Genomic DNA, 13,126 nt, shown 5'->3' on the forward strand with positions numbered 1-13,126 from the left:
GCAAAGCCCAAACACGTTGATCGTCCACACCATGCAGCACAAGCGCACTATGGCACAAGGCGCAGATCGGAGTCGTATTGGGCAGCGGCGAGACAGCCTCATGATCGCCGGCTGAGACGCCTTCCACATCCACGGCCGGCTCTACAATGCTGTGAGAGAAGCCCGTTGGGGGGGCTAATGGGTGTGTCCATGTAGGATCAAACCGTTTTGGGAAGGTAGAGATCCCCGTAGGAAAATGGGTTGTTTGGCCATACGGTCGCAACAATGTTTGTGGCGTAGCGCCATGCGCCGCATGGGTCCGTGCCACGTATCGTGACGCAAGCATTTCAAGACGTTCCATGAGCTCCATACGCTGCACAGCGGATGGTATAGATGTATGCCGGGTATATGGGCCAGGTGGGATCCCTTCATGGATTACTTGGCCAGGTGGCGCCTCGGTGGCCATGCCCCAGTCAACAGAAGACGACACTCTAGGCCGAAGACGACGTCGATGAGCTCGTCGCCCCCGAGGCGAGCCAAACGTGACGCTTACAATGGACACGTCGTCATCTCCATCGTCTGACAATGCAATTTCATCAAGGTGAGTCGGACGGACATGACGGACTTCTTCCCAATCAGAAGAGAAAGGTGATGACCTTGTTCGAGGGGGCTCGGGCTGCGGGCGAAGTGGGGGTGAGTCGCCTGTTAAATCAATCACAGACGAAGAGGCGCTCATAGTGTCGCGGTAGCGCGATCCGCACACCGCCCGAAAAGCAAGCTACTGCTCACAATCGAGGCCCTTGCTATGCAAATACGCACTGGCGCTGCGCGAGGAAGGCACGTTAGCCAGGCGGCCGGCAGGGAGCTCGGCCGAGTGGGAACGGCCAGCAAAACGGCCGCGCTACAAAAAAAAATGGAAGGAAAAGAGATTCTCTGCATCTTACCCGTGATCCACCACTAGACAGCGTTTGCCTACCTGGTAAGTATCTCTCCCCTTTCCCCCTCCCTCCAAAAGATGTATACATATTCCTTTCCCCGGCCTATTCGACTATGCCGAGAATACAAGGAGCCTGTTTGCTACAGGCATTCGTTTCTTGGTGCATGCCAGCACCTTTTTGTCTGATACTCCTCTCTCCCTCTTTTCTTATGACTTTGGTGACAGAAACTGACACATACAGGCATCCTAGTGTAGGTTCGTATTGATCGATTGGTCGACAAGATATCCCCCGACGATGATACTCTTGGTATCCAGCCAAAATTCGCAGTTTCCACTCTAAGGCCCACGCAACCCGCTATGGGTTGGAGCATTTGGCTCTCCTGCCGGAGAGATTCATTGGTACTTATCCATCTCATCGAGAGTCACTAGTACGAACCCTCCTTTATGGAGTTCTAGTGGCAGTGGTAGTACGCGAATCGCTTGGATCCGGTTGGGATTGCAGCCGGCTCTGGTCTAATGAGGGCCCCAGACCTTCCTTGGAAGTCTGAGGGGGATTGTCGCCTTCAACTTGTGTACAGTAAGCTAACTAGACAGTGAATACATATACCTTTTTCTCTACAATATTCAGAAGTACGTTGGAGCCAGTTTCGCCGAACGCTCCTACGTGATGAGCGTGTTTCACATGCAACCATGAGAGCTTAGGAAGAGCCGTCGTCAGTGCACAGGCAATTGTGCGTGCATTCCTGTGGCTGTCTGCTGCATAGTCTTTCTCCGTGGATTCCGCTCTCGGGCGTTGAGTCTGTGGATTGAGAGACACGTTTATGGTCATGAGTCGTCCATGACACACTCTTTGATGCGTGGCGTGATGCTATGCAGTTCCATGGCTACAGTCGAGAGCTGTACATACCCTGTGTCGCAAGGCCGAGACTAGTGGTTCCTGACACTTGTCAGCAAAGGCTGCCGATGTAGACGAGCGTTCGGCGAAACATATGCATTGGACGTTGCTAACACGTTGTGACAGAAATGATGTTGGGATCCTCATCTCGCTTGATCCGTGGGGCGTTGACTCGCTCACTTCGGTCCTACTCTACGGCTTCTTCGTCGCAGGGCCAGGGACCCACCACCCACTATCGCATCACGCTCCGGCGCTCTACGATTGGTCTGCCTGAGCGCACGAGTCGTATTGTTGAAGCATTGGGCCTGCATAAGCGCTTACAAAGCGTGTTTCACCGGCAGACACCCACTACGGCTGGTATGATCTTGGCAGTGAAGGAGCTGGTGCATGTGGAAAATGTCCGTCTTCTTCAGCCTGCAGGGGATGAGTCGGCCTCGCCAATCTGGGTGAATGCCAATGGGGAAGTGGTAGATGCAGGCCGCATCTCTCGCAAGGCACCGCGAGGCTTCAAAATTGTGGGCAACTTGATTGACGAGACGCGTGATCAAGAACTCCGTAAGACCAATGCGTGAGGCGTGGGCTCTGCTTCCATGTTTACTTGCTCTTGGCTTAATATACCCCCTCTTACACTGTATTCATAGCTCGTCATAGTTGGCGATGAAATGACTCACTCCGTCATTTAAGGTAGAGATCTATTGCACTATGATAAATGTCGTCATCTAAGTGCGTACAGGATGATATTTGCGTATGATATTCGTAGATATATCATACAATCAAAGTGTGCATTGATGCAATAGGGGAACTGGCTGGCGGTGTGACATGTGACGCGGTGTCTGGGGTTGGACCCGATTTGATCAGATTTTAGCAATCCTTGCCGATGATTCGCGAAAATTCCCGCCACACCAGTCATAACACGGTGTGCATTGCATTGGTTGTCGCCACACTTCTGTGACGTGTACTAGCCTTGGACAAGCACGTCTTTTAGTGGTACCACTTGGGTGATTGTACACAAACTGTTGTGACTCCCCTCTTACCCCCTTCTGTGCCCCTTACCCGACACCCTTATCCCCCACCATATATACGCACAGATACTCCTGGATAATCCAACACTTTACATATGGCGCTTCTACCCAAAACGTTACAAAGCTCAGTACGAGATGTACTTGCACAGTCCGTGCGCCGTGCACCATCTCAGTCCAACGGCTATAACAGTGACTCATTGCGCCGACTGGTACTTCAGCGTAATGCGCTGATAGCCACAGTGGAGACGCAGGATGCATCGTCGCCGGTATCGCCAAAATCAATTCGACTTTTCTCGACAGATGTCCCCAAGTCTCCGGTAGACGGGTCGAAACTCCGACATTCCCTACCAGGGCCTTCATCGCCTGTACTTCGTAAGACGCGATCGATTCATGATGTTTCGTCTGCTGCGAAGACGGAGGCGGTCTCTAGTCAAGAAGACACCTTAGAGGAACAGTGGTTTGATGCTGTTCTCGAGGATTTGGTATCCGACGATGAAATGATGATGACGAGCCCCCAACCCCACCAACTTTAAAGATATGCCCTCTCAACATTGAGGTGCTGCTGCTTAACCGTGCATCCCGCCCCTAGCAGCTATGGAGACGGTGAAAACTATTCTCTCAACTCCCTGGTTTCTGGTGTCTGTGTGCCTGTTATGACTCTCTCCTTTTGTTCCCTATGTGATGTTGATTACGATGGATCGATTGATTTGTAGCGATGTACATAACCCCTGTATCAAATGAACAACGTGCATGAAGCTCAGTAGCGTACTTGTTAGCCAAGTCTAGTGGAGAACCGGAATGTCCCGCAAATTGGGCAATTTTGGGTGTCTTGGCTTCAATTAGGTCGTAGCCTGTTTACATCAACAGTGCCCGTCACTATGATGCTACGCCGAACCATGCCAAACATACTTGATATGCGGCACCCTCTGCATCACTTTTCACTCCGCCATGCAACCCAAGTGAACATACAGCCAGGGAAATCGCTCGTCACTAGTTCATCCAGCTTTCTGATACGCCAAATGAAGCGCCGGTCTTATTCAACTAACTCCCTTGAAAACAAGGCGTCAAAGCCTGCTAAGCCTCCGTTCAGCTTGCGTCCGTACATGGATCTGATGCGCCTTAGCCGTCCCATCGGGACCTACCTCCTGTTCTGGCCCTGCGGTATGTCTGATAACAGCGGCTAACTTTACCAGCATGGTCTATCACAATGGCGTCGCAATTTACACATGCGCACCCTTCGGTATGGCTTACCAATCTCGCACTGTTTGGAGTAGGATCTCTTATCATGCGTGGTGCTGGATGCACTATCAATGACATGTGGGATGCCAAAATCGATGCCAAGGTGGATAGGACCAAGTCACGTCCAATTGCCTCAGGCCAAGTTTCATACGGTCAGGCCACGGCCTTCCTTGGATTACAGCTTGCTGCTGGCCTCGCTGTACTCGTACAACTCAACACGTACAGTATCATTCTTGGAACTCTAGCTCTTGGACCCGTCTTCGCGTATCCTCTTATGAAGAGGATTACAAACCTTCCTCAAATCGGGATGGGTATCTCGTTTACTTGGGGTTCTATGCTCGGCTGGTCTGCTGTGGCAGGTGCTTGCTACTGGCCTGCTGTACTACCATTGTACGCCAGTACAGTGACATGGGGTGTGGCATATGACACCATTTATGCCCACCAGGATAAAGTTGATGACCGCGCTACAGGCGTCGGATCTGCTGCCCTCTTATTTGGGGACGAAGGAACCAAACCTGCGCTTGTCGCTCTCTCTGCTCTCTGGCTAGCCCTGATCGCATATTCCGTCCAAACACAGTCGCCCATCTTTCCTTCTTTTACTACTGCTGAGGGGCAAACACTTTCGCTACAGGAATGGCTCCAGCTCACGCTTACTGAGGGACACCCGTTTTTTGTTGCTTCTTGGCTTGCTACTGCAGCGCACATTGCATGGCAGATCCGTACTGTCAATCTCAATAGCCGCGCTGACTGCTGGGCCAAATTCTGCAGTAACAGTACCGTTGGCTTGATTATGTTCCTTGGACTTGCAGCCGACTACCTTTATCAATGGTCCAAGCAAAAGTCAGAAACTCAGGAAGTCAGTTACAAGTAAATAATTATATTTGGCATTGGCCAGTCATTAAAATAATTATGGAACTGTAAACTATCCTCGCTTTGCTTGCGAGAAGACAACGTATGGAACGAAGTCGTGCCAAGGTGTTCTATTTGCGTGACGAAGATGATGAAACGATTGGTTTCGTGTGCGTCTACCCTGTTTTGGCATGCACAATATACGCAGGTATTTTTTTTACACTGGGCGAACAGATCCACGCACCAATCAATTTTATTGGGTCAACGTTATTCGCAAAACATCAAAGCTTGGGCCGCTCTGGGAAGGACCGGATGTACTTAAGGGCACACATCCTATGATAAAGTTCCTCATACCTATCCATGTTTTTGTGGTACACTGCTGCTGCAGTTTTCAGCGCTGCACATGTGCTAGCTCGGAATCCGCTGGCCACGAATGACCAAAGGGAGCTTGATTTGCTCTCTATGGCACTGGCCAAGGACTCGTCTTTTGAGCCTCACAAACAAGAAGCCCGCACGCAGTACACAAATGCACTGAAGAAATACGGTATGGTCATGAACAAGGAAATGAATGAACAATTAGACCAAGCCATGGACGAGCTTGTTTTCAGCTCTGTTCAGAAAGCCGTCAATGGCGATCCAACAGACCCGAAGGTTTACTGGACAGACACGGCTGCTCGCCCTCATGACTGGTTTGGTCTTTCCGTACCTGGTGGCCGCTACTCGTACGATAACCCAGACTGCATTTATCGTATCGTGCCTATTGACGGAAAATACAGCTACAAGCTGAAGGGTCGTCGTTTCGGCAATGGCACAGCTGATTCCTCGTTTTCTCTTATTAGTAACCCCAACTCCCAAAACACAGTATCTGCTATCTACGGACGGAATTTAGAGGTGAATGACGATGGCTCGTATGAAATCACGATCAGCAACAAGGACTCAAAGAGTCCAAATCATATTAAAAGTAACTTCATGGCTAAGCAACTATTTATCCGTCACAATATTGGTAACTGGGAAAAGGAAACACCTGATGAGCTCACTGTTGAGGTCGAGGGTAATCCTAAACCTTTCTTCCCCAGAACCAATGCTTCGATTATCTGGGATGCCGGCGAAAACTTGAAAGAGTCTGCATTCTTTTACGGTTATGGTGCACTAGACTTCAAGACACTGAGCCAGCCTCGCAATAACTTGCTGCCCCCTTCTATTTCCACCACTCTCGGGACCCTCACATCACAGGCCTTCTCTTTCACTAGCTTCAAGTTGCAGGATGATGAAGCATTGGTCATTACGCTGACCACCGGCAAGGCTACATACTGGGTACTGCCCATTACCACCGGCGGTCTACTCACTGTTGACCCAGAACACAATATTGTAAGCTTCAACAATTATCAATCTATGCAAAACAACAATGGCTCATACACGTTTGTGATATCGGCTCAAGATCCCAAAATCTATAACTGGCTCAACATCACTGGTGTCCCCCAAGGCACCATCATGGGTCGTTGGCAGGGACTTAAGCCCAAGGATGGCTCTAATAACGACATTAATGTATGGACTAGCCATGTTAAATTTTCTGAGCTGAGCAATATTTTGCCTAAAGAAACACGGTATATCTCTGACGACGAGCGATCCCAGCAACTCGCTGAGCGCCGCCGCGGTTATAAGCGTATCCACTATCAGTAAAAATAGTAAAGCTACGGGATAATAACTATAACATTCTTTTCTTACGGGTAAACTTCCTGTCGGCGTTCTTTTCCACTAAATCTATCTTCTGACCCTGCAGGTTCTTCCTCACCGTACAGGAGTGTTTCAGGTACAGGTTACGACTTTTCTGGGGAAAAAGTCTCTCCAAACCAATAGACCCTTGTGATGTGAGATTTATTATCGATCTGAGAACGATAGGTTACTCTTGTGCATAATTCAGAAATATTTACTCAGCCATGCGGCTTCACCATAGATAGACGGGATAACGTCATATTTATGTACATTCATGCAGGGCATGTTTAAATATGGTTGGCGTTTTCTTTTACCCGCACGTTGTCTGACAACGTGCTCTCTAAATGCACGGCCCAAAATTTTTTGACGCTCTCTATTGCGTATTTCTTCGGGTGAGTCGAAACAAGGCATTTAGAAGCCGCCTGATGAAACAATCAATTACATAGCCTTCGGATCGATTATAATCGGCTGGGAAACAAACGGACACTTGATCCTTTACCGTCAACAATAACCCCGACTCATATTCCCCTGTGTCTGTTATAAACACATCCTTTCTTAGGTTTGTGGTAGACTGTCTATTCTTTCCCGTGGTTCTGGCGTTCAACTAGCCACAGTTTCACTATACGATCTTGCGGGGCGGCGAGTTGTTATGGGTTCTGCTCAACGGCTTCACGCATCTTCAGAGGGGCGTCATTCACGATCGAAGCACCATTCATCCATTACACACCCGCCCTCTTTTCTGGGTGAGAATGAATCGTCTTGGATTGCCGATGACATCTGCACAAAATGTGGTGCTTTGGCGCCTAACGGGAAGCTTTATTGCTCGACTAAGTGTCGCAATGATGATTTGTCCTCAACTATCGAGAAGGGTCGACTACCTTGCGACTCTTCTCCTGTGAATGAAGGATTGAATCAGCTTCGCTACCCTATGACACTGTCACCACATTTAACTGCTGCCTCATCGCCCCATGCTTCACATTCACACAAGTCAGCTACCTTCTCGAGGCCAAATTCCTCACAGGTATCTGCTGGTGATGGTCAGAACGAGAACTCAGGCACCCCACCCTTGCAAGATTCTTCAGATGCTCGGTCCAATGGCTCTTCACTTTCGGATGGCAATGACTCTGACTTGTTTGCTCCTTCTCCTTGGCAAACAGGGCTGGATGAAAGCGGCGATGAAATTTCTGACCTGGAGGATGGTGAGCTTGGACTCCCACCTGCTGTTTCTCGTGCTTCACACATCCTCTCTCGACGGAACTCAAGCCGCAATGGTGACCGTCACAAGGTTGGTTCACTCACTCATACTCGAAACCCGCCTTGGTCTTCACCAGCTCTAATGCCATCATCATTAAACCAAATTAGGACGTATTCTCCCATCCACTTTAACAGGATGCCTGGTGCCACGAATCTACCCTCATCCCTTGGTCCTTATATGTCTTCCTATGTTCCTCCAAAGATTGGGCCGTTTGCTCGTGGCGTACCAGTCCGTGATGAAAATGCTCGCTTGGATCTAAACTTTCAAAACACAATGAAGTCTGCTTATACAACGTCTTCCTCTTCATACAAGCAGTCTAGGCTTTCGCCCAGCTCTGAGGACCCACAATCAAATGAAAATACTGTACTGGCTGAAGGTGTGACGAAAGATCCCGAAGATAAAAACCCACAAAAATCGTCCAGCCATTTTTTTTGATTCTGGCGGTGATGGTGCTGATACCCGGGGCCACTCTCAACGACGCCGTCCCATGAGCTATTCGCGACGTGTCTCGTGTCAGTTAAAGTCTCGCACCACCTTCGGAATGTCTAACAGGCCGAGTCAGTAAAGCTGCTCAGGAACTCGTATTTCCTCTGTGCTCTGTTGATGGCATTACCTCAGCCTTAAAGTAGACAGTTGCCCAGCCAGTCAACCCTTTGTCTATGAATTGGCATCGAAAGAGGGTTCTTACTCTACCACCCCTCACCGATTATTTTTATATCTATCTATCTATATTTATCGTGATATAGGTAGGAGATGACCAGCTATACCCGTAAAATGAAATTTCGAATTTGTAGATCCATTATATATCTATATACTCGCTCTCCACATTTGATTAATGCTTGAGTCAGCTTTTGTAGTCTCCATAGAAGTCAATTCTCCACTACACGTCTAGTCAGGCAACACATATGGATTAGTACGTTTGATTTCCCTACATATAACTTACATCTGGGCAGCGAGCAAGAGCGACTTAAGAATATAGCCGAAAATGAACAACTCCTCAAAGATCTGGGGTTAGCACAAGGGGGCAGCACCATTCTTGGTCATACGCTAGCTAAGCGCAATTTGGCTCAAACAGACAGGCCACGAAAGAGGCCCAACCAAAATACAAAATCAACAGTGCCTGTGCTACCGCAGCGATCTAGTGCCAGGCTAAAAGGCATAAAACTGGACCCAGAGAAGAATGTTGAGAGCGGTAGCATCCCAGACACTACTTCTTTGGTGACATCCAAAGTGGAGCGAAAAGCCAGGCATGAAGAGCTTAATTTACGTGATATGATGGGAGATACCTTTGAAGAGGGAACTATGCAAGATGTCAGAAGTACTCTTTTCACTGGAGATGCTGCTGCTAATTTTTCTGAATGTTCTTCCAAGACTGAATTAGAATTATTATTGCAAAGCATGAAGCTACAACGCTATTCACGCGTATGTCAAAAGCGTATTTATTGTATGCTGTTCCATCCAACACAAGAGAAAGATCTAATTTTCACAGGGGATCAGGAGGGTATGGTTGGTGTATGGGATGCACTTGCATCGTCTTCCAATGAACAAGAAGAACCAACATCTACCTCTTCCGGCACATCGTATTCACTTCAGGTACATGGGCGTTGCCCCATTGCCTGTCTTCGTATGGATCCGGTAAATCAGCAAAAACTTTATTCAGCTTCGTATGATGGTACAGTTCGTGAACTGGATCTAGCCAAGTGTCTAAGCACAGAAGTCTGGGCTAGCCCTACGGATATCTCGTTGGGTGAATTTGATATTCTAACCCCCTTATCATATGCTGCCCAAGCAACAACTATACCTTCACCTCTTCTTTGCGAGACGAACTTGTGGCTATCTGACCACCGCGGTGGTCTAATCCACGTTGATAAACGAAGTAACGTATCCTCTCGATGGCAGGTCAGTGAGGCTAAGATTGGTGGCATGTCAGTAAATCCTGATGCATATTATTGCATTGCAACAGCTTCAAATGACAGGCATATTCGTTTATTTGATACCCGCATGCTGAAGTCGCTTCCTGTTGTGGATCATCCTCCCTCCAAGTTCACGCATGATGAGGTAAACCATCTATCTTCTGTGTATGAGAAAATACAGCTCGACTCTTTCGGACGTAAAATGGCATGCACAGCTGTGGATTTCAGCCCTGATGGACGCTATCTAGCTGGCGTGAGTTATGATGATTCTATATCATTGTGGCATATGGATCTTAGTTTGCAGTCGAAAGTGACAAAAAGCTCTTCTTCTACTGTTCGCAAACGTTCATCAAAGCTGGATAGCTGGCTTAAATTAGCGACCCATACTGGGTTATTATCCAACCCTAATATTCTCCAGCATAATAATCAGACTGGCAGATGGGTCACATTGTTCAGGGCGTGTTGGAATAAGAATGCGATCCTAGAACCTCATTTTTCTATTGGAAACATGTCGCGTGCGGCAGAAATTTATGACTGTAATGGTCGTTGTCTAGTTCAATTATACGATCCTGACTGGATCACTGCTGTTCAGGCTGTAACCGCCATGCATCCCATTACCCCTGCTCGGATGGCTACAGGAAATGGATCCGGGCGATGTGCTTTTTGGGCTCCCACGCATTAGCATTTTTCAGTATGTACAGTATTCTTCTATCTATAAAGAAAATGGAGTATTATAAGCAATTGTTGGGGATAGAAACCTTTGGACCAAAAGAGGTACCGGGAATATATCATCGTAAATAAGGTCGTGGTATGAATATTCAAACAAGTATTCAGCTTGAAACATAAGCCAACGTAGCATCATAAAAGAACACGCCAATAAAATAAATATCGTGTAAAAAACCCGTTTGGCAGACTCCTTGGACAATCGAAACCAGGAATATGTATTCACCACCTTTTTGAATTCTCTTGTATCGTTCTGTTTTTCTTTATAGCTTGAATGTAGAGTGGTAACCAACGACCCGAGGCGATTGCGAATGTGATCGAGGCGTTGTGCATATTCCGCATCATCAAGACTGATCTTTTCAAGCCGCAAGTCCATTGCAAGGGAGTCTGCTGATGTGGTTTCAATCAAAGCATCCATATCAAGCCCATCAGATTTCATTGAGCTTACCATTTGATGCCATGATGCCTTTCCTGCCTGGGTTTTCGCAGGCGGCTCTTTGAGCACTTCCTTCAGAAGCCGCACCATTTTCCAGAGCTCGCCTTCCTGTATTGCATAATCACGACCACTTTGTGGCTCTTGCGTAGCTCTTTGTTCTGTAGCCATAGTGTCATCATTTTTCCAATCAATAGTTAGACCATCTTGTGCAAGAGATTGCGTCTCAGGTTCTACCACTAGTTGCTCCCAATCCGAAATGTTGACTTCCCGTTGTATCTGAGGTCTGGCAGGCGAGAAATTTGGGTATATAGAAGATTCCATTGGGTATGTGTTCGAGCGTTGAATTGACTTGGGAGGAGAATAAGGCGGAGAAGTAGAAATACTAACACTGCTTTCTTTTTGGAATACAGGATCATTGTCCATGTCACTTTCATGCAATGAATCATCAGGAGGTGCTACTTTATCCCCCCTTTGAGTGTTTCTGTCTCTCAAGTTTCTTGTCTTGAACTCAAATAGAATTTGTTGACCATTTGCCCATCGTTTGGCATACAATTCCCGCTCATGCTGCGCTAGTGCTTGTGCTTTGGCTTCATCTTCAGATAACCGATTGTAAACCTCCGCAATACTTGGCCGAGTCTTGGCCTTATCTGGAACATCTAGGGTGAGTTTCGAATGCATATAATATAACTTACCCTGCCGCGACTTGTGGCGATTTCTGGGCATCGTATATCAAAGTAAAAAAAGGATTGTCAATTCGAAAGTCTACATTCAAACTAAAGCCCATACCATATATATTATTACTCTAACAGCCGTTCGTAGCAACGGTCCTGTAGGATAACGGTTAGTCCGAAGGTTTCTGATTAATACGACAATTGGTCACGAATTCCTTAAGCCGCGGTTCGACTCCGCGCAGGACCTTTTTGTGCCGTTGTCGATATATTATTAATTTTTTATTGTTGAAAGCATCTTACAATGTCAATTTAATTGGTTTATATGGAGTCATAAACACGTGTCACATTCCCCTATGAACTGAGCCGGAGTAAAAATGTTTTGATACTAAGTGTTCAGTAAGTTAGCTATAAGGGTTATGGTAGAACTTTCTTATGAGTACGAACATTGGCACACAAACGGAAATAACTGGCTCATAGACTATTTCTTACATTTTAGTAATATTCGCAAATGGAGCACTTTGTGTAGAGTGTGGTAGCTCACACATTGCAAGAGCGAGTTAGCATTCCCACGATTCATGCATCTAGGCTACAGCTATAGTCATTCAGGGTATTTGATACTAAGACTGAGCGCCCAATTGCACGGTTGGTCCTGTAGGATAACGGTTAGTCCGAAGGTTTCTGATTAATATGACAGTTGGTCACGAATTCCTTAAGCCGCGGTTCGACTCCGCGCAGGACCTTATCGTTTTATGCCAGTTTTATTTGGAAACGTTAAGGCACTATTTTATTTTAGTGTTCTTATTGTCGGTTTATACTTTTAATCGTTAGGTTATGAACTAATTCTAAAAGATATTCATTTATGTATTTTTTTTTACAACAGTAGGCCAGTTAAGGTTTGCCTTTGTCTTAAAGTGTGACTGTATACACGACAAAAAGCCCAAGCACTAGCATTATTACCATATTGGAAGAGTAACTAACCGCTGAGCTTGTCTTTTCAGATGCCGCACTCGGTTGACTAGTAGTTGATCCTTTAGCAGAATCACCAGTCTCACTTTCTTGATTATCGTTACTTTTAACGGACTCTGATAAGTCTGAGCTCGACGATGGATTAACAAAACCAGCCTTTTTAGAATCGTACATAGCATTAGGATTCGTCTCGATTGAATCAGCCGTAGGGAGACCTTGATAATTCAATTTATCACTCACGAAGTTGCTAAAGTTTGGATAAGTGATATCCTCGACGTAAGGCTTGGTAATGTTTTGGCAGGCCGAAATGGGAACGATATTCTTGAACCCTTTTTGAACTTCAGGGAACATATCCATAAAGATTTGCATCGTGTCACCATTAATTTCATGAGACAACACAATTGGGCTACCGCTGCTAGCCTTTGCGATGATGTTCCTGTAATTTTCCTTAATCTTGTCAACACCAACTTCATCAATTTCCCAATCGTTAGTGTTCTCTTCCCACAAAATAGTGCGCAGACCAAGGCC

The 13,126-nt window shown here is 46.8% G+C and overlaps 3 protein-coding genes across 3 annotated transcripts; all 3 read left to right on the plus strand.

Annotated features, from left to right (window-relative positions):
- Nucleotides 1-1,942: 1,942 nt before the first annotated feature.
- Nucleotides 1,943-2,383, plus strand: Malapachy_0547 (ribosomal protein l30; the record flags this gene model as incomplete). Its single annotated transcript, XM_018135063.1, has 1 exon — nt 1,943-2,383. The coding sequence occupies one exon, from the start codon at nt 1,943-1,945 to the stop codon at nt 2,381-2,383; it is 441 nt and encodes a 146-aa protein (XP_017990632.1).
- Nucleotides 2,384-3,711: 1,328 nt separating this feature from the next.
- Nucleotides 3,712-4,943, plus strand: Malapachy_0530 (coq2-para-hydroxybenzoate--polyprenyltransferase; the record flags this gene model as incomplete). The annotated part of the gene is made up of 2 exons (XM_018135047.1): nt 3,712-3,994; nt 4,027-4,943. The coding sequence occupies 2 exons, from the start codon at nt 3,712-3,714 to the stop codon at nt 4,941-4,943; spliced, it is 1,200 nt and encodes a 399-aa protein (XP_017990519.1).
- A 338-nt stretch (nt 4,944-5,281) lies between these two features.
- Malapachy_0581 (hypothetical protein) lies at nt 5,282-6,601 on the plus strand (the record flags this gene model as incomplete). The annotated part of the gene is made up of 1 exon (XM_018135097.1): nt 5,282-6,601. One exon carries the CDS (start codon nt 5,282-5,284, stop codon nt 6,599-6,601), a length of 1,320 nt encoding a protein of 439 aa, XP_017990465.1.
- Between the last annotated feature and the right edge of the window lie 6,525 nt (nt 6,602-13,126).

The sequence above is a fragment of the Malassezia pachydermatis genome (assembly GCF_001278385.1).
Source record: "Malassezia pachydermatis strain CBS 1879 chromosome Unknown scaffold8, whole genome shotgun sequence".
Lineage (NCBI taxonomy): Eukaryota > Fungi > Basidiomycota > Malasseziomycetes > Malasseziales > Malasseziaceae > Malassezia > Malassezia pachydermatis.